The 25,573-nt window shown below is 56.7% G+C and overlaps 1 protein-coding gene across 5 annotated transcripts in view; it reads left to right on the top strand.

Moving 5' to 3' along the window:
• The window catches only part of SLC5A11 (solute carrier family 5 member 11), a 32,124-nt gene continuing 6,551 nt past the window's right edge, over window positions 1–25,573 (top strand). For 2 of the 5 annotated variants that reach the window (XM_074322883.1, XM_019750195.2), the window contains exons 1-13: window positions 213–328; window positions 456–652; window positions 6,491–6,644; window positions 8,173–8,244; window positions 9,415–9,519; window positions 10,675–10,734; window positions 14,160–14,264; window positions 15,238–15,343; window positions 16,849–16,929; window positions 17,037–17,242; window positions 19,494–19,629; window positions 23,933–24,040; window positions 24,321–24,471. In XM_074322883.1, the coding sequence (XP_074178984.1) occupies window positions 314–328; window positions 456–652; window positions 6,491–6,644; window positions 8,173–8,244; window positions 9,415–9,519; window positions 10,675–10,734; window positions 14,160–14,264; window positions 15,238–15,343; window positions 16,849–16,929; window positions 17,037–17,242; window positions 19,494–19,629; window positions 23,933–24,040; window positions 24,321–24,471 (1,496 nt within the window). In that variant the 5' untranslated portion in view covers window positions 213–313. Of the gene's footprint in view, window positions 329–455; window positions 653–900; window positions 1,057–6,490; window positions 6,645–8,172; window positions 8,245–9,414; window positions 9,520–10,674; window positions 10,735–14,159; window positions 14,265–15,237; window positions 15,344–16,848; window positions 16,930–17,036; window positions 17,243–19,493; window positions 19,630–23,932; window positions 24,041–24,320; window positions 24,472–25,573 lie in introns of those variants that run through there. The other 3 variants (XM_019750194.2, XM_074322885.1, XM_074322884.1) reach the window with 3 other exon arrangements.

The raw sequence follows: 25,573 nt of genomic DNA, 5'->3' as shown, positions 1-25,573 counted from the left end.
AGCCTGTCCTGGGGCCGTGGCCACATGTGGGCCCCTGGCTGTGGCTCCGTCACCCCTGACACTTGCTCTGTGCCTGGCGTTCATCTGGGACCCACGGAAAAGGGGCTGGACCGAGAGTGGTCACTGTCGCTGCTGCTGCTGTGCTCTCCTGGGACGTCCCCTGTCCTCTGCCGCCCTCGCCTGCAGCTCCCCTCCCCCTTCCTCCAGCTGTCCCAAGCTCGCCCGTCCCCAGCATGGAGGCCGGCCAGTGGAAGAGTGGGTGAGTGCAGCAGGACGGCCCTGGGCCCCAGTGGCTCCCCCAGCCCTCCCTGCCATGGCCCCCTATCAGGTGAGGGCCCCGCAGAGGCCGTGGGTGGAGCTCAGGGGCCAGCCTTGAGTTCAAGTTCAAGAGTTTGGGCTGGGCCTGGCCTCTCCTCTGTCCCTGGAAAGATCATTCTCACTTTTCCTAATCCCAGCTGCAGCCTGGAATTTGGAGTTTGACCTGCAAGAAGTCCTATCAGCAGGCAGTGGAGGAGGCAGGGCCACCACTGTCCTCCCTGGCTCAGGCCGCAAGGGACAGGAGCCCGAGGGTCTTCTTCCTCAGCTGTCTGTGCCTCTCCTGCCTCAGAAGCACAGCAGGCTCCAGGACAGGTGGCTCTGCATCCAGAAGAAGGTAAGACTGCCCTTCCAACGCTCACTCTCCAAACTGGGGAACCTGGCCAGGGCAGGACCTGTGCTGGCAGCAAAGGCTCCAGCTGTGAGCCCGGGCAGGGGGTGGGGCCCAGGAGGGACAGGGGTGTGTTTGGAGGGGCGAGCCCAGCCTCAGCTCTTCCTTATCTGTCACTGGGAGAGGTGACCCTCAGTCCAGCCCGGCCCACAGATGTAGAGATAAAGCAGGTGAAATTGTCTGTGAACAGTAAAACATTACAGGGCTGTAGCGTTGGCCACAGCTGCTGTCACCTACGAGGCAGGCAGGCCCCTTCGCTGTTCCCCGTGGGCACGTCCAGCTGGCACAGCCACCGCATTCACACACAAGGCCTGTGCGCTGCTCCGAGACTTGCCCACGGTCCGCAGACGGTGAGTGGCAGGGCTGCGGCCCGGCTCCCGGGCCGTGTGCTGACCCACCACGTCTGGGGCAGCGGCTGGGACAGGGCGCCCCCAAGGGCATCCTGGGGATGGGACTTTGAGGGGGTCACAGTGTGCAGGGTATATGGCAAAGGCGCAGAAGTCCCACAGAGCTTGGTGCACAAGTGTTTACTGGGTGCTCTGGTGACAGAACAGAATTCAACCAAGGCCGCCTGAGGTCTCATTGTCTCTATGAAGCGATGTGTCACCGGGAGGTTTCCATAGGCAGAAAGAGGGTGGGGCTGAGAGGTGAACTGAGGGGGTTAGTTCAGGAAGGTCACAGTCCCTTAGGGGAGGCAGAGGGTCTCATCAGGCAGACACCTCAGACCTCACACCTCATGAGTGCTGAGCAGGCCATTCCAGAACGATTGCTTTAAAATTCCCCCCCTGGGAGGGGCTGAAGCTGCAATCAGGCTTGGTGACTCAGCTGAGCAAAAGTGACTGATTTTGGCCCCATGTTGTTTCTCTTTTTTAACACTGCTTTGGGGACACAGTGTGAATGAGACACAGTGGTCCTCGCCCTCGCGTCCAGTGCATTGGGGACAGTAATGGCAGCAGCGGGAGGCACACAAACCGCTGTCATGCTTGATTCAGCCGTGGCGAGACGTCATGTTTGCTCTGATGACAGATAACTTAAGGACCCAATTTAGGCTGAGGCCAAGACAAGGCTCCCTTGGGGATGTGACAGGAGGGTGACGTCGGAGGGACGAGGAGGAGTTGGTCAAGCAAGAGTGTAGGGAAGAGCATTTCAGGCAGAGGGAACAGAATGGCCAAGACCCTGAGGCCAGAAATCATGTTCACAGGATAGAAAGGCCCGTGTGAGAGGAGGCTGTGCCTTGAGGAAGCTGCGGGCAGGAGAGGGGTCTGCTCGGATTCATGGCCAGAGCTCTCCCGGCGTCCAGGCCGGGACCCAGTGCCGCTGGAAGGAAGCAGCAGTGGAGTCGGGAGGCAGGGTGGAGGTTGCTGCTGCAGGAAGTCGCCTAGGGTGGGGTCAGGGGTCGGGAGATTCTGGCAGTTGAGACATGTGGCATGTGTGTGGCCGTGGCACCTGGGGCTTGGGCACAGACGCCGCCCAGAGTGAGTGGACGACCCGAGGGCGAGCCCTGCATTTCTGGCGTGAGCGGCAGGGTGGCTGCCGTCACCTGTCGGGCAGATGCTGCTCGGCCCCCCAAGCAATGCCTGTCGGCGTGTGGACGGACAAGCCTGGTGTTTGTGACGTCTGTTCTCTGCAGGCATCGTGAGCCCAGGTGATCGCTGAAGGGACAAGGCGGGTCCAGGAGAAAGGCCCTGGGTGCCCTGGGCGTCATGTGGTAGCCTCCGTGGGCTGTTTGGGGGAAGCTGCCCGCCCGGCCCTGCCGGGGGTTTCTTTCCTAAATAGCGGAGCTGGGGCTCTTCCTACTGGCTGCGGACGGCCTGGCCTCTGCTTCCGCCAAAGTGCCCCGGAATCTGCCCTCTTGGCCTTTTTCTAGAGCCCTGCCCGTAACAAGCCCCATAGCATCAGCTGGGGGACCGGCCACATGTGGTCGTCCGGCCCCTCCCTGTGGCTCTGGGCCCCGCTGCCCGCTCTGCCTCACACACTGGACCCCTCCCACCACTGGCAGCTGCTCTGGCCATCCCAGACGAGAGCCGGTCAAAAGCCAGGCTGGTGGCTGTGGCGGGGGCAGCTACCTCCACAGCAGGTACCACAGAGGAGTGGCCAGAAAGGGCGTGAGCGGGGCCACCTGGGAGGTGCCCTGCAATTTCCCTGCCAAGGGTCCATGTGACAGGCAGGGGTGAGGAGCTCGCAGGTCAGGTCTGGGTGGAGCCCTGGGTCAGTCATTGACTAGCGGTGTGACCTTGGGCTTTGCTCTCCATGACTGTTCAGTGGGGTTCGTCAGACCCGACCTAGGGGTGCTGTGTGCTTTCTGTGAGCTGCGCACACGGAGGGGGGGCCAGCATCGCCCGACCACAAAGTCTACGCCCTGTGCTTTTTGTTTTTTTTCATGGTTTTCATGGTTGTTTTTTAATGGTTTTAGAGGATCAAGGTTCTGGAACTGACCACGATACATAATGAACGTGCTCAATGCGTTTCCCAAACCTGGGACACACGTCTGACGATTGTCCCCATTTCATAGACGGGTCCTCAGACAGCTTAGTTGTCCAAGATCATGAATGTGGTAAGAGGTGGTGATGGCATTTGAACTGGTTGGTGCGGTCCTGCCGTCCCCACGCCCATCACCACACAGCTGCTCGGAGGAGGACGTGCTGCCTGTAGATAAACCTGCTCACTCGATGCTCACTGTCACCTGTGGTCAGTGCGGGCCCCTTGCCCAGGTTCTCTGTCCCCATCTCTGGGTCTGTCCCATTCTTTGTCCCCGCTGATTTGTTTGTCGTCATTGGCAGCTGTGCCTGCGTCCTAGCCAAGTACTTGCAGTTTTATAGGTTTGAATGTGTTGAACACACATGGATGGTGTTATGCCATCAATCTTGTTCTCTTAGTTTCTTTTTCTTTCATTATGAAATGTTTCAGATGCACAAAAGTTATAAAGAATAACATTGCTCCCCTTCCTCCCCCCACCCCCCCGCAGCAGACGCACACGTGGGCGTGAAAGCTGTCACAGTGCCCAGCCCTCCTGCCACGTGGTCCCCAGTCTGTCCCTCACCCTGGCCGTGGAAAATTCCCACATCTGTGAACGGAAGTGGGTGACGGCCAGGCCGCTGGGCTGCCTTTTGTTCTTGGCTGCTCGTTGCTGGACCCAGGGCAGGGCACTCTTGCAAACAAGACCATTGTTATAAGGCTCTGCACGGCTCCCTGCCCTCCCATCCAGGGTCGGCCCCTCGCAGGAGGCCAAGCGGGGCTCCTGGGGCAGCGCCAGGGCTCAGGGCGCTGGGGGTCGTTTCACAGAGTGGCTCTGGACTCACACAGTGTGCCCACGAGGGTGGGGGCCGGGGCCGCTCCGCTCACCACTTTGTCCTCCGTGCCCAGTACTGAGCCCGGTGCACAGCTGGTGCCTAATAGGTGCTTATGGAAAAGAAACAGAGAAAGGGAGGGAAGGAGTGAAGCAGAGGAGAGAAAGAGAGAGGAGAGGAGGAGGAAGGGAGGGGAGGAAGGTGGACCAGCCGTACTGGACAATGCCGCGAGCTTCGTGCCTCGTTTCCTGCCTGTGGAATGGAGGTGTGAGGTTGCCTCACCGGCAGGTGAGGATGAGAAAGGGGGACAAGTGTGACGTGAGCTCCATGCCTGGCACGTCGGTAAGTGGTGCCCAGAGATTTGCTGAACGAGGGGCACCTGTGAGCTTTGGCTGTGGCTTCACTGGGCCGAGCTCCTGGGCCCACCGTGGAGACACGGCCAGTCCCTCCAGGCCCCCCCTTTGGACCCAGGAAGAGCTGGTGCCAGCCGGCCGGCCCAGCAGGGTGACAAATACGTTGTTTATCTGCCCCCACCCCTCTCGGTGCCTGGCAGGCAGAGGCCTGGAAGGGGCAGCTGGTGGGGCTGGGGACAGGGCAGGGCTGGCTCGCCCGTCGCCCGCTGCCCTCCTCCCTCCTTCCACCCCTTCCTTCCTTTCAGACCTGCTGGGTTCTGGAACAATCTACCCCGTGCCCCAATTCAACATCAGCCTCCACTTTAAGCTGCTTCCCACACCCCTTGTCCTGCTCGTCCCTCACGTCCCCTGTTTTGGAAGCAGCACGTTGAAGCGGTTGAAAATGCAGCCTCTGAAGTCAGGCAGACCGGGGTCCGAGTCTCAGCTCTGCCCCTCGGCAGGCGTGGCCACGCCTCCTCGCTCGTGAAGAGCAGTAAGATCATACCTACCTGAGAGGCGTGATCCTCGAGACCCTCCAGCCCCCTCCCCACAAGCCTCAGAGCCTGCCTCTCCCAGTTACGGCCCAGAAAGCACCGGAGCTCCAGCGTCTGCCCGCCCTTCCCCTCCTCCCTGTGAGCTCTCCGGTTCCGGTTCCGTTAGCTGGCCTTGAGGGGATTTGTATCATCCCATTTTACAGATGACAGAGGCTCGGGGGCGGGGAGGTCTGGGCTGGAATCGGGGCTCCTGGCCTGCAGCCCGGCGTGCCCGGTACTGGCAAGTTTGTCTTCCCTCCTGCCCCCTCTCTCCTTTCTGTCCTCACCACAAATGCTGTGGCTCAGACGGCCACCACGTCCCAGGTCTGACAAGCTGTGAGCATCCTCCCAACAGAACAAGAGCAAGGCCCAAGGTCAGGGAGACAAGTTCAGAGCTGTCCTGGGCGTGGGAAGGGAACGCGAGCTCACTGAGCGCCCACTGAGGCGTCGTCTCTAAGGGAACATCCAGCTGCTTGTAGGCCCCTGGGCTCTCAGCTCAGGGGACGTTGGTGGCTGTCACAGCTGAGGGGCATCTAGCGGGTACAGACCAGGGTACTGCAGCTCTGAAAGTCATACGTTTTCAATGGGTCTCCCTGGGCTGGGTGACCCCAGGGCTGAATTCCTCCTGGAGCTTCCAGGGGAGAATCTGTTGCTTTTTCTAGTTTCTAGATGCCACCTACAATCCTTGGCTCGTGGCTCTGTCCCTCCATCTGCGTCCTTACACAGTCTGATTTCCTGTCCATGTCTAAGGACCCCTGTAAAGGCGTCCTGAGGTGACCCAGGTGATCTAGGACAGTGTCCTGTTTTACGGACAGCTGACTGGCAGTCTTAATTCCGTCTGCCAATTTAAATGTCCTTTTCCATGTCAGTTCATATTGAGGTTCCGGGGATAAGAGCGTAAACGTCATTGAGGGGGGACATGATGGTACCCCCACAGGAATCCCACTGAGCACAGCTTAGCACAGTGGTTCCAAACGTGGGTTCTGGAGCAAAATGGTTTGCTTTCAGCTCCCAGCTCTGTTTACCTTGGGCAAGTTACCTAGCGTCTCTGGGCCTCAATTTTGCCGTCTGCAAACTGGAGTTAATAAGAATAGTTCCTGCTTTGCAGGTTTGTAAAGCCTTGGAATGACGCCTGGCGTGTAGTAGGTGTTATGTAGGCGTTTATTCACTATATGCGGCCGAGCCTCCCACGAAATCCTTGGCTTGCCTGCACCCAGCTGTGAGGTACCAGGGGCACAGAGACAGGTGTCCTGCTGGTCTCTCATGCCTGGACGTGTGCTTAGTACGTGGAAGAAGGTGGTGAAACCATCTGTGCCATTTCCGTGCTTATTCTTCTTTAGGTTTTGCCAGATGAGGGAGTGAATTGGTAAAAAGCCGCTGTGGGTTTGGCATAACTTCCCTGTAAATATTTGTTGAACAGAGGAATGAACGGCTGGGTGGAGGACTCTACCCTCAGGTCTGTCTCCTTCACACACCCCTCCCGTGCGTCATCTTGCTCAGCTGTCCCAAGGAGGTGCCTCGGAGACGGTGAGAAGGGTGGTCTGGCACCTGACACACTCTCCCCCTCCACAGGCCCGAGTCGCTCAGCACCATGGACAGCGGCCCCAGCAGCCCTCCGCCCACGCTCTCGGACCCCCTGGACGCATTTCCCCAGAGAAGCCTGGAGGCAGGTGACATCACCGTGCTGGTTCTCTACTTCCTCTTTGTCCTGGCCGTGGGACTCTGGGTAAGCCAGGCCGGGGAGGCGGGGAGGGGAACACAGCCGCTCAGGGCCTGCGGTGCCCAGAACCTCGGCAGTGCAGACGGTCACTGCTGTGTTGGGTGCGTGCACTGACGTTACCTCATGGAATTGGCACAGGTCCGTGTGCAGAAGGTGCTGTGACCGTGCCCACTGTACAGCTGCGGGATGCTTTTCCCCCTTACACACCCTCTTCTGAAACGGAGTTGCAATTTTCTGCTTCTATCTGTTCACTTCAAGTTGTGTGTACTTTCGTCCTTTTGTTTCCCATAGAAGAACCCCTGTCAACATTTTCATATAATGCAGGTCTTGTGGTGATAAATCCCCTCAGCTTTTGTTTGTCTGGGAAACTTTATTTCTCCTTTGTATCTAAGGATAACTTCGCCTTATATGGATATATTATTCTTGGCTTGTGGCTTCCATCTTTCAATATTTTGAATATGTCATTCCACTCTCTCCTGGCCTGTAGGGTTTCTGCTGAGAAATCTGGTGATAACCGGATGGGTTTCCTTTGTAAGTTACCGTCTTTTCCTTCCTGGCTGCCTTGAGAATTCTTTCTTTAATTGAGTCAGATAGTTCTCATAGGGGTCTTTTATTTTTTTAAAAAATGCTTAGTTATCTCTCTTCTTCCACGTGAATCATTTCTAGATTTCCGTCTTTGAGCTCACCAATTCTCTCTTCCATGTAGTCTGCTCTAATTGCTTTCTAATGCATTCTTCAGCTCATGTATTGAGTTCTCCACAATTTGTGTTTGGTTCTTTTTCACTTTCAGTCTCTTTGGTAAAGTAGTCTTCCACTGATTAATTTCATTCCTGAACTACTTTTCTGAGTTTTCTCGTATCTTGTTGAATTCCTCATGACTGCTCTTTTGAATTCTCTATTGCATAGATCACAATCTTCCGTGACTTTGGGTTTGGTTTCTGGAGAAGTGTCATTTTCTCTCTGTGTTACTGTGTTACCTTGGTTGTTCCTCTGCCGGTGCACTTGACGTAGTGGACACTTTTCTTGTTCAAGTACCTTTTGATTTTAACAGTTCAGCGGCTTGACAATTAGAGGTCTTTCTTTTGTTTTCCAGCAGATGGTGCTCTAATGCAAGTTTTGGTTTTACCTGCGCTTCTTGTGCCTTTGGGTCAAGGTAGAGGCAGAGGGGGGGCGTGTCACTGTGGTCGTGGGAGTCACTGCCTGGGTGACAGAGGTGGTGGGTGTCCCCGCTGTGTCCAGGTTGCCTGGTCTCAGGGCACTACCACCACCATTGTGGGGGATGTGGCCGGTTGGGGCGAGCCAGGTTCATGAGCCCACCATGCTGTTGCCTGGCTTCTTACAGCCGTGACACCACTGGGCTGCAGCTGGGACGTCACAGAGCTTCTGACAAACTACAAATCAGACAAAACATAGTTGATGTCCAAATCTGGCCTGCTGGTCTCCCACTTTAGATTCTGTGGCCGAGGCCCTCTTGGGATGCCTCTGCTTCTTAATAGTATTGTTTCCCTTCACTCACCCTTCTGCTTTGTTTCAGTCCACGGTGAAGACCAAGCGAGACACAGTGAAAGGCTACTTCTTGGCTGGAGGGGACATGATGTGGTGGCCGGTAAGTGGTCTCTGGCTCGACTCAAGTCGTTTCTCAAAGAATTTCCAACTGCTGATGTGCCGTCTAGCGTTTGTGGTCTCAGGACTCTTTCGTTGCATGTTGTGTGGACGTCACAGTCTCAATTAGAGAAGGCTTAGCTCCGACTCAAACGTATTTCATCAAAAAGAGAATTCATCTGCTCACCTAAGGGAAAAATCTAGAGCTGAGCTGGTTTTAGGTATGGCTGAGCACATGGACTCAAATTATATTATTAGGCCTGGTCTTCCCCTCTGTTTATTCTTTCTATTTCCATCCATCATCCATCCATCCATCCATCCATCCATCCATCTCTTCTTGTGGATGGGAGCTTTTCCCAAATAGGCTCAACGTCATATCAAAAAGATGCTTCAGACCTTGCATCCTCTCAAGTTGCAGCTCAGCATGGAAAGACCACCTGCCTCCAGGGCAGTATCCCTGGAAAACATGTCATCTCTGAGGATGTCCCATGCCCGTCCCAGTGCCAACCCCCGTGGCCAGGGGAGTTTGATGCGCTGACGGGCTCAAGCCTGGGTCACACACTCCAAGTCTGGGCTGGGGTGGGGGGCACCCTCCCCTGAGGCATACGATGAGAAATGCGAGGGGCTAGAGCCAAAGTGGAGGCCATTACACTATTTTATTTTCAAGTGGGTCTACAGGCATTGACACACACACACACACACACACACACATGCGTGCATGCACATAGCACACGTGGACATCGGCCTCTACTTCATGGACCCTGGGTAGGTGGTTGGGGATAATAGTTTTACTAATGATCTCCTCAAATACTACAGGCCCCCTGATTCTCCTCCTCATGAAGCACTTTCTGCAGCACCTGTGATCCTTCCCTCCAGGGATGCCGCATACAGTTGTTCACGTTGTGCACTGCACAATCCTAGGGGACACAATTGACATTTTAGGCATCTTGGATATGCCTGTTTATTGTGCTGATTTCTGACCAGTGGAAGTGAGAGTCTTGGGGAAGGAGAGTCTTTTTCTAATTTGAAAAATGTGCCGGATAGGCTAGGAATAGCTCTGTCTTCTCCATGTCTCCTTTTTTCTTCATCCCTTCGGAGCACGGGAAGAACTGGGGGTGAGGAGGCCGCACCCCGGACCTTGGCTCCAACATATGACCTGTCTGTCTCCCCACAGGTAGGCGCATCCTTGTTTGCCAGCAACATTGGAAGCGGACATTTCGTTGGCCTGGCAGGGTCGGGTGCTGCCGCGGGCATTTCTGTAGCTGCTTACGAGTTTATTGTGAGTGTTTGGCCGGGTCACCCTCTCTGTGGCGGGCAGAGCCTAGGAGACAGCTGTGTGAGTGCCTGGAGTGGCACTTTCTGAAAAATCAAACAGGCAGCGCCAGGGCACCCCCAGTCAGCACAAATCAGTTTGACTTGCATGGCCAGGACCCCAGCAAGCAGAGGTGTGGGGAACAGGACTCAGACTGCCCCCTGCTGGGTGCAGAAGCTAGAAGGTGTGAGGGGACTGGAGGGCATTCTGCATTTTAGATGCCAACTGGTGTCACAAAGATTACAGTGGTTCTGACCTTTTGGCCACCCAGCAGATACCCAAGAGATGGGGCAGCTGTCCCGCGTAGCAGGGGTCATTCAGGATAACAGTTTTCAGAGGGGAAGGGGATGGGCTTATCTTCGTGGTAACTGACGTTTTAGTGTTTACTCTGTGGCAGACTTAAGTACGTCACATACGTTATAACATGACGGGGCTCCACTGCCGACTAGAACGAGCTGTGTGACCATGGGCCAGTGGCTTGCCCTCTCTGAGCCACATGTGTAAAGTAGGGATAATAGCATTTCTTGCACCCTGGAATCACTGCGAGGTTTAAAGGAAATGATGCCTGTAAAGGGGCAGAGGAGGGCTAGGGCACAGGGAGTGCTCCCTGAGCTTCCTGTCACTGTGTCCTTGCAAACGACCCAGGGCAGCTCTGCCACGCCCATTTCACAGTGAGAAAATGCACTCTCCCGGTGTCACCAGCTACTGGTCAGCGCTGCCTGCCCCACCGGCCTCGCAGCCTTGTACTAACCACTGCCCCCCTCACACACACACACACACACACACACGGGGACACCTGGTCACGGGAATGGCGCAAGGTTTAGGAGACACTGAGCTAGGAGTGTCAGAGACGCTTCTATTGTCACTGGTCCCTCCTCCATCCCTTCTCCCATTTAAACATGGACACACGATGGCCCAGGGCGGTGGGCCGCTCTGCAAGTAGGAAGTAGGAGATGGAAGCAGAGGCCTGGCTGGCGGGTTACCTGGAGCACCTACCGCTCTCGGAGCCCTGGTGTTGGGGGGCCTTGGGCGGGCCGTGGGCGGGGCCGTGGGCGGGGCCGTGGGCGGGGCCGTGGGCGGGGCCGTGGGCGGGGCCGGGTCCTGACTGCGTCTCTCCTGCAGGGTTTGTTTTCCGTGCTGATCCTGGCCTGGATCTTCCTCCCCATTTACATTGCGGGGCAGGTGAGTCCCCGCGGCGCTCTTCCCCTGCCCCCCTCCACCCTCAGCCCCTCAGCGGTCCCAGCATGGAGAGGGACGATGTGCCAGGGAGAGTTAGGACCTTGTCCCTAGCGGTCCCCACTGGTGACACATCAGAGATGCACCCGGGACTTTCAGAGTCTGGAAGGACTGGGCTCAGAAACGTTCTTTCTGTGATAAAACTCACGTTCTCTCTTTGCTGCCTAACACATAACGTGGTACTGCTTTTAACTACATGTATATAGCATTCAGTAATCGTTTTTTTCTCCTTTTGCGTGCAAAACGGTAATAGTTATTTCTGGCTGATGTGAAATATCATACTTTTTGTTACCAAATCATGCTGCTTTAGTCTTTTTGAAAAAGTAGTTTTAAAAATCGTTTCTGATCTTACGGCCAGCTCTCAGTCACCTGTACTGTCTCGACGTAAGTCTATTTCAGATGTTCTGCTCCAAGGTCAAAAAGATACTCCCCTATGTTCTCTTCTGGAACGTGTCACGTGGAAGTCCGTTAGCCACCTAGCGCGGACTTTTGTCAACCATGTTTTGAGAATAGGGTAATGCTGATACCGCCCCGCAAGAGAATTACAGGCCAGTCTTACTCATGAATATGGGGAGCAGACTAGACTTCCTGGCCTCCCCCCCATCTCCCTCCACCAAGTCCCTCTGTCAGCTCATTCATTCATTCACTCACTGGAGAAGCACCAATTCAGCTGCGTGCCAGCTCCCGGCAGCCCCACCCCAGGGAGATGAGCCCCACCTCGCCAGGCTCAGGGCTCCGCAGCCAGGCCAGGTGATGTTTTCCCGCCTGCTGCAAACCTTCCCTTGCCCTCGGTGCTGCTGTTAAGCCCTGTTGACCCCCCAAGTCCTCCTCGAAGCCACCAGTCCTGCAGGAGCCCTTTCCGACCTGACTAGGGAACCTCCTCCACTGGATCTGCATTGGTCTGTGTCGTGACGAAGTTGAGATGTCTCTCCCTTTGCACTGTGTCTCTCCTGCTAGACCAGGGTTCTCAGCCTCTGCAGCAGTGACGTGCTGGGCCAGACGTTCTTTGTTTTGTGCGTGATGGTCTGGGGCGTATGTCCCCAGCCTCTGCCCACTGGATGCCAGCAGCGCCCCTCAAACTGGCAGCCAGGATATCTCTGGACATTGCCATGTGTTCCCAGTGAAGGTTCAGTCTTCGGGGTGGAGAGTCACTGCACTGGGGTGGCCGTGGGTCTGTCCTGTCAGACTGAGCTCTAGGGGACGGAACCAGCTCGTCGTGCTCTGGACGACTGGTCTGGAGAAGCGCCTGGCACCTCGTAGATGCACAGTAAGACTTTGTTGAAATGACCCAGTATCGGGCGCACAAAGGAAGTGAGATGCGGAATAAGCTCACACCAGACCTGGCACCAACAAGGGACGGTCCTTCAGCAGGGGCACCAGAGTTAGCAAATGGGAGAGCTGCGCTGCTGAAAAGTTGGGTATCGGAGGTGATTGGGGGCCTGCAGGTGACGAGGTTCCCGTGTTGTTCAGAGAAACAGGTGGCTGAAGGGGACGCCCACCTGCTGTTGGGGCTGAAAAACTAAGGTGTTGCCTGTGGGCTCTCAGCGCTGTCCCTGAAGCCGCTTGCACACGGTGGAAAATTCTAGAAGGGGAGGAAGCTGGTGAAGAATGCTGGGCAGGGCTGAGGGAGTGGGGCGTGTTTCCCAGGAAGAGGGAGGGGTTTTACCTGAGGGGAGGATGGGAGTGTGACAATGGCTGAGGTGGGGACTTCGCACAGGTGCTGCCCCCCCTGGCCGCCCCACTTGCAGGGGGGGGGGGCTCAGGAATGAGGGTGTCACCTCCCAGCACAGCTGCCACTCCTCCTTTCCTGCTGGCTTTCACACAGCGCCCTGGGGCTGGCTACCCCCTCCCGTGAGGCCCACCAGTCACTGTCTGTCTGTGTGTGTGTGTCTGTCTGTCTGTCTGTCTCTCTCAGCCTCGCTTGCTGGCATATTGCCTTCCCGGCTGCTTCACCACCACGGCCGCCAGGCCCTGTGCCAGTGTCACACCCCCCAGAGTTAGATTTCTCTATCCCAGCACTGCTGCCGCCTGTTCATCAGAAACATCCTGTGAGTGGAGGCCGTGCTTCTCTCTAGGACGAGATGCAGGCAGCCAGCCGCTGGCGGGGGTCCAGCCCCCAAATGAGGCCAGTGGGCCATTGCCACTCACAGCGGAGACAATGCACCCCTTATCGGAGGGGCTGACACCTCACGTGCTCTCTGAGTAGCTGTCACACCAGCCAGGAGTGTGCACTGCACTCGGTGGGATCCGGTGCCTCTGTGTGTTGGTCCCCGAGAGTGTCAGGGCTCAGACCAGTGCTTGTGGGACATGCCAGCTGCGTTCGCAGCAGATCTGAGGGTCGAGGCGAGACATTCTTGGGGTTCCAATCCCAGATGGCCCTTCTGGGACGAGGAGGAGGAAAGAGAAGCTTGTTCTTTATTCTATTTTAAAATGTCCATTTATTCCTGAAGTTCTTTCTTTCTTTTTGGCCAATATTTTATTATGAAAAAAATTTCAAACATGCGTGGAAGTTGAAACAGTTTGACACTAAACACCCTGTATTTTCGATTGCCAGGTCCTCCCATGAACAATTTACTGTTGTTGTGCCACATGTGACTGTCGGGGCGTCCAGCCTCCCCTCCCAGCTTCTTCTGCCTCCCGACTCTGACCTTGGAAGGGAGGGTTCACCACTCATCACGGCCGGGTCCCCGTTTTTCTCCTTCCTGGGTTAGAGCAGCAGCAGCAGCCTGGATAAGGGGCTGCAGGCACCACCCTTACGCTCTCCTTCCCCATCTGAGATCTGGCTCCTGCCAGAAGAATGGTTATTGGCTTGAGGTCCCAGAGTCTAGATCTGGTGTTGTCTCAACCCCACGTTGCGGGTACCATGGGGTGAGGAGGTGGGGAAAGGACGTGCCCAGCTCCAAGAAAGTGCCACCCAAATAATGGTCCTCGGGAACATGGCCCAGTCCCCGGGGTGACCCACGGGGGTGACAGGCTTCGGACCAGCCACCGTCGGGCATGAGGGACCTGCTGTAATTCACTGTCGCCTGGTGGGACGTCTGTGCAGCCAGCGCGGTTTGTGATAGAAACCCCTGCTTTTTGTGGTGATTTAGCTGAAGGGTCACAGCAGGGCAACCCTCCGAGCTTGGAACACAGACAGATGGAGAAGCTGGAGATGATTTTAGGTGCTGGCACGGGGCCACCGACAGTCACGCGGTGAAACCATGTCCTTCCCCGGTGCTCCCATTTCCTCCTCCCTCCTTGAGTCTCACGTGGAGAACCCAAGAAGACCACCTGTGCTTCTGAGTGTGGAGGGTGGGTGGGGAGGGCCAGAGTCTGAGGCCACGTGCCCCAGTCGGCGGGTGGGTGGGAAGATGTCACTCTGTCCCCAGGTCACCACGATGCCGGAATATCTCAGGAAACGCTTTGGTGGCAACAGAATCCCCACCACCCTGGCTGTTCTCTACCTGTTTATCTACATCTTCACCAAGATCTCGGTAAGGCCCCCTCCCCACAGGGCAGTCACTGCCCATGCGTGAGCCCATGGGGGTGAGGGAGGCATGGGCAGGAGGTCGGGCGGAGAGGTGGGGGGAAGGAGTCCTCGCCCCCTCCTGCCAAAGCTGCTTTGGTGGCATCTCAGGCAGGTGCCGGTCACTGGGGCTCCCGAGAGCCCTTGCTGGGGCCATGACCAGCCGTTACCCACTGAGCCGGCCCCGCTGCCCCTCGGAAGGGCCGTGCCTCACACGGAAGCTGTCTCTGGTCCAGCGGGAGGGTGACAAGCAGAGGAGCTCATCAGTCCAAACAGTAACTGGCTCTGTGCCGTGAGGAAGCCTTCTGAGAGGAAGGGGGTGGCATTCCAGAAAGAGGTTCTGGGCCGTGCAGAAGCCTGGGCCGGGGTGAACTTGACCTGGCAGCGGACAGGTTGCACTCAGAGCGCCTGGGGGACTGGGAACAGGAAGCAAGGAAGGAAATGAGGCCGAGTGGCAGGCAGGTCAGGAAGGGCCTGGCTTGTGACTCCACCTCTTTTATTCAGACGTCTTGGGGGCAGTGGGGCAGCGCACAGCTTTCACGGGGAGCAGGAGGGCGTGTGTGAGGGGATTTGATGGGGGTGTGGAGGCTGGCGTGTCAGAGGCCGACATGGACCATGGAGGCGGCGTTGTATTAGCTCAGGGAAGCGGGTCTCAAATGTCACCGTCCACAGGGCTCCCGTCTGAGACCCCGGAAGAGGTGATGAAGAAAGGACAATATATGACTCTCTTGTGTTTGCCAGAATCTAAGCTGGGGTTGAGTCTAAGCTAAGGGAGCCTGCGCTGCACACGCCTGTTCTTTCATTCATTCACTCACTCATTCATTCACTCATTCATTCATTCATTCATCCATTCATTGATTCACTCACTCATCCATTCACTCATTCATTCACTATTCATTCACTGATTCATTCACGTGTCCAACACCCTCGTGTTCCCACAGGTGGACATGTATGCAGGCGCCATCTTCATTCAGCAGTCTTTGCACCTGGATCTGTACCTGGCCACCACGGGGCTGCTGGCCATCACTGCCCTGTATACTATCACAGGTATGACGGAGTGAGGTGACGCCAGGAGAGGTGGGAGGGGCTGGGGCCACCACAGGTCTTCCTGGCCCATCTGCTGGTGTCCCAGGGTGTTAGGACCACTCGTTCATTCAGCCTCTGTCCATTCCCCCGGAGGATACGCTTTCCCTGGGCTGTTGTCCTATGGAAGAGGGAGGATTTACAAATGCACCCCAACTGCATCAGACAGGTGACCAAGTCCGACAGAGGCAGCGGCCTGATGCTGGAAGGTCTCCGCCAAGTTCTCGGCACTGAGTGAGCCGTGTGCCTGGGGCCCAGAGACAGGGAAGGGCTGCTCACAGCTGCCACTTCTCTCCGTGTTTCCTGGTTTGGGGGTGTGTGTCCCCCACTAGACTGTAAGCTCCGTGAGGACAGGGGACGTGCTTAGTTGGCCTCTGTAGCCCGGCCACGTAGAAGCAGGTATTTGGTGAACGATTGACTCAAATACTAAACATAGTGGCTGGTGTGTGAGAAACATTAGAGTAGAAATGATGGTGGTTTCAGCGCTGCCCCCTTCAGGGTCTCCGACCCTCAGGCTGCCCAGTGGCGCAGGGGGAACCCAGGCCAGGCCACTCCCCATTGGGCGGGGCCTCTTCCTGGCGAGGGAGGAGGGGCCACAGGACCCCACCCCACGTGCACGTGTGCCCACTAGTGAACATGTTCATATCAGGTAGGTGTCCGCACCCCTTTGGGGAAGAAGGAAAGAGGGAGGAATAGGGAAGACACTGGAAAGATCAGAATTCATTAGAGTTTTCTAGGTGGCAAAACCAACGAGAATCCGCTGAGGGCAACCAGCTTAGGCCTGTTTGGGACCCTGTCAGGGCTCCAACGACCTGGTGCTCTCATCCTGTCTCCAGGGTTGAAAATAAAGGGGACTGGGGCCCCAGCCCTGCTCTGACGTCGCCTGGAAACTGCTGTGTTCAAACCCCCTGCCCGTGCAGGGGCTCAGCTGCAGTGGTTTCTTGTTCCCCACAGTTCATTCTGTGGGTGGCCTGGCGGCCGTCCTGCTCAACTGTGGCTACACGTCACCCAAACAGCTGGCTGGCGCAAGGTGGCCTCATACGCACGGCTGGTGTTAGCCTAGGCTGCCAGCTGGGCTTCCCCATGCGTGGGCCGTCTTCCTCCCCTGGGCTGGGTTCCTTAAAGAAGCAGGGGGGCCCTCAGGGAGACACGGGAGCAGGAACAGACACTGGAGGGGCCTGGGAGGCCTGGCCTTGGGGCTGCACAGCACCCGCCCTTGGTCAGAGAAAGTAGTTTGGCCTCGCCCCGCCTCGAGAGGTAGATAAATCAACGTCACCGACAGAGGGAGCCGCAAAGTCCCATCTCAGAAGGGGCTCCCGCGCAGGGAGGAGATACTGCGGCCGTCCTAGCGGGCAGCTACCGCTGAGCAACGTCCAGGGGTGGGTCTCGACCTGCGGGGGCTCCTGGGTGGCCCAGCCCGACTCCTGCCATCTTTGCAACGGCCGTCACCTGCCTGCTCTCCCCACCAGGTGGCCTGGCTGCGGTGATCTACACGGACGCCCTCCAGACTGTGATCATGCTTGTGGGCGCGCTGACCCTGATGGGCTACAGTAAGTGGGGCCCCGCGTGGCAGCGCCTCTCCCGGTAGGGACCTCTTTCCTTGCTGGCTGTGCTCCAGCAGCCCCATCGTCTCACTGGGGCTCCCTCTTCTGTGTAGGTTTTGCTGCCGTGGGCGGGTTGGAAGGCCTGACGGAGAAGTACTTCACTGCTCTGGCCTCTAACCGGAGTGAAAACAGCAGCTGCGGGCTGCCCCGCGAAGACGCCTTCCACATCTTCCGAGACCCGCTGACCTCTGACCTCCCGTGGCCCGGGATCCTGTTCGGAATGTCCATGCCGTCCCTCTGGTACTGGTGCACGGACCAGGTACGGGCAGCGGCACTGGCTGGAATGTTCTGTTACCGTAGCGACCAGGGGTCTACGTAGCACTTTAGAAGCTCCACTGCAGTCAGGGCTCATGAGAGTGTGACTGAAGTAAGGAGCGTGGAGTCAGGCCACTGAGTTGGTGCAGGAGACGCTGCAGAGCACGTGCGCAGGCCCCCACGGGCCAGACGCCTCGGCGTGAAGAGCCACGTAGCACGACCCAGACGGTGCCCCTTTAGAGGCGGAGCCCCCCGACCTGGTCCTTGGCAGACCTCGGGCAGGAGGGACCTTGGGACAGCACAGATGGAGGCTAACAGCTCGGGGGCATAACCCAGACCTACTGTCTCACATCTCTGAGCCTGTTTCCTGTTAGGGGGTTACTGACAGTTACAGAGAGGGCAGCTGAGGCGTGTGGTCTTCTTGCTGCAGGGACAGTGGATAAACAAACATTAGAACAGCTCCATTTCCACTGCAGTTTCTGTCCCCACGCCTGTGACAGCTCCCCGGCTAGTCTTTATTCATCTGCACAAACCTTCGCTTGAGATTTCTCAAACCCTCGTCAGCTGGGACTGCAGTGTGTGCCCCTGAGGCCACCTGCTGCCCACCTGCAGTGTTTATGACCTGGGGCCTCAGTCCGCGGGCGGCTCCTTCCAAACGCCAGGCAGGGTGGGAGGGCCCCGCAGCCCCTGACCACATGGCGTGGCTGCTGAGCTGGATGCTGTCGCTCCAGGTTTCCCGGTGCTTTCCCGGGACACACGGTGTGGCCAGCACTGCGTTAGGCTTGTCCTGTGAGGCGACTTTCCTGGTTCACAGCTTGAGAGCACGTTCCAGATCTCTTGGTTCTGGGGTTTATCCAGAGCCTTGTGGGAGGGAGAGCCACCCCAGCTGCACGTCTGTGCAGAAGCCCACGGGCCTCCCCACCCCAGGGAGGGGACATTTGTGTGATTGCGGTGGGTGCGTGATAGGTGCCGTGACTCATTCAGGGCTCCCCATTTTGTATCACCTTTCATTCCTCTTAGTTCACTTTTTTCCAACTGAGATGTTACTTACCAAGGGCCCCCTATGGCCCCCGTAGGGTCTGACAGTTGCAGAAACTGACCCCTCAGTCTGTGTGACCAGGGCTCCTCGAGCTCTGATGGCTGAAAGGGCATGTCCAGTGGGCACAGGCTCAGCTCAGGCCAGTGTCCTGCAGTTAGGCCATTAGCCACGGTTGCGTAGCTCATATGCGTCCTGCGTCATCTTGCTGTCCTCTGGTAGTTGTGTGACAAGGTCCAGGCCCATGGGTTCTGAAGATGAAACGTGCCCCCAGATGCAGTGGTCCTTCCCAGTAGATGTGTTTGCCTGTTCCGTGGGGCCTGAAACATTGTTTGGGTGTGTGTGGCACTGGGCCACTCCCCACCTCTCGGCATGTCTCCCGTGAAGGGTTCTTGGCCGATTTAGTGAGGACACTTAGCGGTTTGTAGGAAAAAAGCAGTTCAAGCATAAAAGGGCATTTTCCTTAACCCACACGACTAGGGGCCAAAGGGTGGTAACAACCATGAAAGCAACTAATATTTGCCGTGCAGTTACTCTGTGTCAGACGCCATTATAAATACCCTAAATGTTTTTACTTCATTTCATTGTCAAACGGCCCAAGTACTCTCCCCATTTTATAGAGCAGGAAACTGAGGCAAAGAGAGGTAAGATTGTTTGCCCAAGGTCATGCCGCAAAGAAGTGGGGAGGTAGGATTTGAACCCAGGCTGTTGGTCTCCAGAGTTGCTGGCACTGTAAACCACACTGTGTCATTGGAAGTTGTCTTTCTCTCTCTCTCCAATTCCTCATTTTCTTCCCTCTGAGGTGACTTCCATCTCAGGAAGCCTTTCCTGACGTGACGGATGGCGGAGAGGCTGACCGGGGTGGAAGCTGCCCCTGGAGGCCGTAGGTGGGGGGCGTCTGTGCTTTATCTCTCAGGAAAACACTGCGTGGAGAGCTGCCAGTGGCCTGCAGTGGGGCATGCTGTCCTGTAACCAGTCATGGGGCCAGGGGTGGAGTAATTCTACAGAGACTTGAACGGGCCAGGGCCAGCCCCCGGGACAGAGGTGCGGGGAGGGGCAGCGTGGGGTCATCGCTGTCCCACCTGAGCCACAGCGACTGAGAACAGTGACGAGAAGCCGCAGACCAAGACCCAAGCGTGTGACGCCGTCCCGGGCGCTGCGCACTGGTTTGCCTCCGGGGAAGCCCCCTCAGCTCCCAACCACCACAACCATCTTCCAGGTGATTGTGCAGCGGAGTCTGGCCGCCAAGAACCTGTCGCACGCCAAAGGAGGCTCCCTGATGGCCGCATACCTCAAGGTGCTGCCCCTCTTCATGATGGTGATGCCTGGGATGGTCAGCCGCGTCCTCTTCCCAGGTAAGAAGACGGCTGCGAGGAGGGGCGTCGTGTGCGTCGCGGCCCCTGGCTCGTGTTCTAAGTGAGCGCGACCGGGGTCCCTTCCTGCTGACTCACTGGACACACCGTGCTTCCCAAACTGGTTCAGTGCAGTTGTCCTACGATATCTCAGGCCACAGTGGAGTGGAGACCCCTCGGGGGCCTTGTCTCAATTCCGGTGTTTTGAAACCACAAACTAGGCTGCAATCTCGAGGCCCCCGGTGTCAGCTCCCTGAAGTCTCATGGTGAGAGTGCCTCTCGTGCTTTAGTGCTTGAGCCCAGTAACTTTGATTCCGTGGACCCCTTTGGGGGTATTTTACTTCACAAACATGAGGGCTATCAAAGCGTCCAGAGGATTTGCCATGGCTTTTTTCTTTTTTTTTTAATATGGTAAAGGGATGGAGCTTCCACTATGGGAAGTAGACAGGACTGGGGGCGGGGGTCATTCTTGGGAGTCACTGGGGTATCAGACAGTGGTAGTGTGTACGGGAGAAAGCCTTCCGCTTTGTGCCCAGTGAGCGGGTATCCGCCAAGGCTGTTATAACTGTGCAGGGCCCATGGCACAACCCCCACCCCCATGCCCCCTGTGCCTTAACCTGCACAATGTCATGAAGAGGTAAAGAAACGCTAGGATAAAGTTGTTCGGTAGGTGGCCCAGTTTTGTCAAAATGATTCAGGACAGAAAGAACCGGGAAGAAAGTGTTGGGGTAGGGAGGTGGGGAGCTGTCCGTGGTGCTAGACACTGGGCTCCCCGGGGAGGCAGAAGCCCAGGTGGGAAGTCACCAGTCCTGTTTGCAGGAAAGGGGCGCCGGGCTTGGGGTACATGCAGCCCCCCTCTTCTGGGACCCACCCTGTAGTGGTGGAGGAGATAGAAAAGTGAGTAAGCACGTGACGGACGTATTCACTGGTTTTGCTAAGTGCTGGGCAGCGCCCACGGCGGACAGGGTCTCCATGGGTGGCCTCTGTGAAGCAGCAACAACTGCTGATCCACGTGGATGGTTTGAAAACATATTTCAGAGGGGAACCAACCAGATTAATGATGGGCCGTATGCAGCAGTTAAGGAAAAGAGGGACCTCGGTCACTCCTAGGTTAAGTGACGGGGCTGGAGCTGGGTGAGCCAGGATTTAATCCCAGTACATCTGCCTCCATCAGCCCTTAATCGTGCTGCTGCCTCTCTCAGAAAATCACCCTGTGAGCTTTGGGCCAGTGTGTGCAAGGTCAGTAACAGACCCTGACCACCGCTCTTAGCAGCCAGCCAGCCAACCACCATTATCGCGACATGGCTGTGTTCCGCGCGCCTAAGGACTGTGGAATGTGTCAGACAAGTCTGGTAGTCAAGAGCAAGGAACACACAGTCTATATGGAGATACTTGTGTGTGGTGCCAGCAGTACATACGAAAGAAACTGGAGAGACAGACGGAGGTGGGTGTCAGGTACTGGCAGGCCCAGAGCAGTGCTTCTCCAGAGTGGGCCCTGCCCAGCAGCGTCACCTTGGAGCCTGTTAGAAGTGCAGGCTTTCAGGCCCCATCCAACAACTGCTGAGTCCGAATCTCTGGGGCTGGAGCCCTGCAGTCTGTTTTTATTTAGCAAGCCTACCAGAAGACTGAGAAGCCCAGGCCTGACGTGCCAGACTTGGGGCAAAGCGCTGCCTTCCCGGCCCCCGTCTCTCCCCATCTTGGCTCCACCAGCTCCCCACTGAATTCCAACGGGGTCCGGAACTGCCTAGAGCGTGCTCCGATCCTGAGCTCTCATGAGCCTGGAAAACAGCCTCTTCCGCTTAGTCCACCTGAGAAATGGAACTCTAGTGGAAATTAAGAGAGAAGCAAAATAACCCTCAAGACAATAAAATACCAGAGTCTACAAATGTCCCTATTTACAAAGCCACCTGAGACTTATCCACGATATTTATTAGCTGTGTGATTTGGAGGAGCTATTTAATGTGCCTGTGCCTCAGTTTACTTGTCTTTAAAATGGGTACAATAGCAGTATCTTCCCCATGGGGTTGTGAAGGTCACATGAGGAGGTGTATGCAGTGTTTACTTGCAGCCTTATCATAGGGAGCCTTCCATGACTGATGGCATTTGGAAGAAGGGGGTTTGTGTTATGTTTGGATTTGATTGTGCTAGAGCCATCCTTCACGTCAAGTATCAGAGGGCCTGACAAGGGAACCCATTCCATGTGTGAAACGGAGATTGACCCAGCAGAGGTGAGCGGATGTGACTGAGTGGTGGCTTAGGGCCCACAGCTGCTGGCATCCCTTGTAATGGCTCAGGGCGGTGTCTTCAGACCGAGCGGACACAATTTGGCACCTCCAGCAAGCGTCACAAACTTTGTATTTGTCACGTCTTTTGTGGTTAGAGGCTCATTGCTAAAAGGTTAAACAGAAACTCTGTAGTTAATGAAACACTGCAGGGAGGTCCGTGCTTCCTCGTGGGTGCCCTGCAGTCAGCAGCTTTTGCCCGAGAGGCAGAGCCTGTAAGGTCGGAAGTAAACAGGGCCTTTCCCCACCTGGGAGGCTCCTTACAGTGTCCTTCCAGACGTCATCATTTTCTTATCTCCTCCTGAACTCTCTCAGAACAGTCATAAAAAGCCAGGAATGTGGACCTCGGGAAAGAATTGTTTGCGACAGCATTGTTTCTTCTCGGTGAGCCCAGCAAGGATCGTTTTGGGTCACAGTCTCAGCTTTGCCTAAGCCTGAACCGAGTTTGGGGCTCCTCCTGACTCCCCAGCAACCGCTGTCAGCGTGTGTTGTGGCCTCAGCACCCATTTCCTCTCGCATTGGGGGATGTGAGTGGAGAGTCCCAGCCGGGAGGAAGGGCCCAAGGCTATTTCCATGTCTTAGGTCTTATGTTACATTAAACAAGAAAATGGAACTATAATATTGGGTTTTTCAGTTGTGGTGGACTGTGTATGTTCACATTTATTAAGTTTTAGCGCAGATAAAAATGTAGAGCGTGCATACACCACTTATCTGGATATGGTCAAACATATGCATTGGAGCCACTTGTGAACTTGAGGCCCCAACTACCTGGTCACCTGGACGCTGACGCGGCATCAGAGCAGGGAGAGGGTGGGGCGAGCAATGCAGGGCCCTGTGTCCCTGCTAAGCTGAGGTCGTTCCCAGTCGCCCTCAGGTGGGCCAAGGGCAGCGTCAGCATCGGAATGAGGACGAGGGCTGAGGCTTTGGCCCGAGCAGGGGCGCCTGGGGCCTGGCATTATTCTGGGCGTTATTCCAGCCGGCAGGGGAGCCTGGACGAGTGGTGAGTGGTCCAGCGGGGTGCGTGCTGCGGGCAGGCCTGGGACGGCGGTGCACCACGGGTTAGCTCAGGTCTAGGAGCTGAGGGGGACAGAAGGTGACATGAAAACTCTCAGTTGAGAGGGGCCACGCCCGAGACAGCACAGAGCGCTTTGAAGGCCCTGGGACGGGAACTGCCGGACTCGGCAAAGCTCCACGCTCTTGGCCTCCCTTCTCTGAAACATGCCGGGGGCGGGAGACCTGTGTTTAAGTTCTGCCTCTGATGTGACCTCCCTCTCTGAGACTTTCTGTTCACCTGTGAAATGGTGAAACTCATCCCTGCCTTCCTCACATGATGACGAAGACGTTCACAATAATAACATGGCAGCGGGCCTGTCCCCACACAGACTTACCAGGCACCAACTCGTGCCACTCGAGGGCGACGCGGTCATTGTGCTAACGGGAAGATAAAGGACAGGAGATGCCGGGAAGGCAGCTGGATTCCATGGGACAACCAGAAGGCCGCTGAGGGCCGAGAAGAGCTGGGGCCACAATGCAGAGCGAGGGACAGACGCAGTGGGGCCTGACAGTGGGGCCGTGCGTCTCGCTGAGCCCCCGAGAAGAAGGGGGAGGAGAGGAACCGCACACACGCCAGGCCGTGGCTTCTCCTCCGCACCTCCGGGAACGCAGGCGACGATGGATATTGCCGGTGTCCTGTAGGGGCTGCCGGGGGGACCGGCCGCTCGGCGTCTCGGCTCCACTTGGGTCACAGGAACAACAGTGGCCACACCGGGCACGTCCCCTGCATCAGACCCTGGGCTAAGTGCTCTCAGTCCCCCTCTGTTATCGTCCCCAGTTCGCAGGTATGGAAACTGCCGTTCAGAAAGTTCACATGAAAGGTCATGGTGAAGTCTGGGCTCCTTGTTATCCGTGAGCCGCCTCCTCACACTCACACGTCTGGCCCTGCAGTGGGCCTGCTCGGCCATGGTTCCGCGAGGCCTGGTGCCTGAGGTTCTGTCTGCTGCCCTCTGACCATATCTCCTCCGCAGATCAAGTGGCCTGTGCAGACCCGGACATCTGCCAGAAGGTCTGTGGCAACCCATCTGGCTGCTCCGACATTGCGTACCCCAAACTGGTGCTGGAAATCCTGCCCACGGGTAATGGCCCTCCCCCCTGCACCGGGTCTCCTAGAGCACCCAGCCAGGGGACACTGGCTGGGCTCTGATCTGAGGAGGGACCACGGCGGGGGGTGGGACAAGAGGCTCTGGGCCGAGGCCTCCAGTTGGCACCCGGGCCGTGCAGGGCTCTGCCCCCACCTGCTGCGGCCTCCCTCACGGCTGCCCCGGCTCTGTGTCCCCAGAGTTGAACCTCCCCGGTCAGCTGGCGATGGCCCGGGTCCGGGTCCTGAGTGAGGCCGTCCCTCCCTTGTGCCCCCAGGGCTGCGTGGCCTCATGATTGCCGTGATGGTGGCGGCGCTCATGTCCTCCCTCACCTCCATCTTTAACAGCGCGAGCACCATCTTTACCATGGACCTGTGGAACCGCGTCCGGCCCCGGGCGTCTGAGCAGGAGCTCATGATCGTGGGCAGGTGAGGTCTCCGGGGGGCCAGGTGCCCGGGGAGGGAAAGGCTGAGGCCACCCAGAGGCCACGTCCAAGCACCATGTACCCAGGCCCAGGCTTTTCTCGTGGCAAAAGTGAGGGACCCCAAGTGCAAGTCATTCATTCAGGAGGCGTTCAGTGAACACCTACTGTGTGCCAGGGGCCAGACACACGCAGTGGGAGGGAAAGACTCAGTTCTGCCTCCACGGAACTAGAGGAGGACAGGTAACCAGACTGGTGCCCCACAGGGCTGTGCCTGGGGCCAGACCGGGACCTGGGGGTGAATAGAGTTAGCTGGGTGAAAGGGGTGAGCGTGTCCTGGGTATTGGGGTCAGTTCCTCTCCCCAGCCTTCAGCAACGGGAATGCGGAGTGCGTGAGGGAAATGAGTGGCATGTAAGTTTTATGTAAAGTACATGCTAGTCGGCACGCTGATGGCTAGCTCAGCCTTGGCTTGGGGGAAGCGTTCTTAGGTACGACAGCAAAAGCATGAGCCATACAAGAAAAAATGACAGATTAGACGTCACCGAAGTCACACTTTTCACTTCAAAAGCCACCATTAAGGAAACGAGAGGGCAGGTCACAGATTGGGAGAAAATATTTGCAAACCATATATATATATATCTGATGAAGGACTTGGGATGTAGAACAATCTAGAAAACAAGATTGTAACCTACAAGACTCCAGCGAGATACCGCCACACACACAGCCAGCAGAAGGGCCGTAAGAAAAAAACACCAGAACAGGGGAAAATGGAACCTCCCGCCTCGCAGGTGGGAATGTGAAATGGTTCAACTATTCAGAACAGTTGGGCAGTTTCTCAAAAAGTGAAACATAAACTTACCGTGCGACCCAGCAGTTGCAATCCTAGAAATGAAAACATACGTCTTTCCAAAGACTTACACACATGTTCCCCGCCGTGCTTGTACAACAGCCCAAAGCAGCAGACACCACACAGGTAGAGGATAAACAGGGCACAGGACGGCAGCCAGAAAGCAGGACAGGCTGATGCACGACAAACCTCAGACACACGCGTGGAAGGGCCCGCGGTCAGACGCGTGCTGTGCGCATGGTTACGTGGAACGGCCAGAAT

Source organism: Rhinolophus sinicus, linkage group LG18 (genome assembly GCF_036562045.2).
Source record: "Rhinolophus sinicus isolate RSC01 linkage group LG18, ASM3656204v1, whole genome shotgun sequence".
Taxonomy (NCBI): domain Eukaryota; kingdom Metazoa; phylum Chordata; class Mammalia; order Chiroptera; family Rhinolophidae; genus Rhinolophus; species Rhinolophus sinicus.
This window is presented reverse-complemented; position numbering and strand designations above follow the sequence as displayed.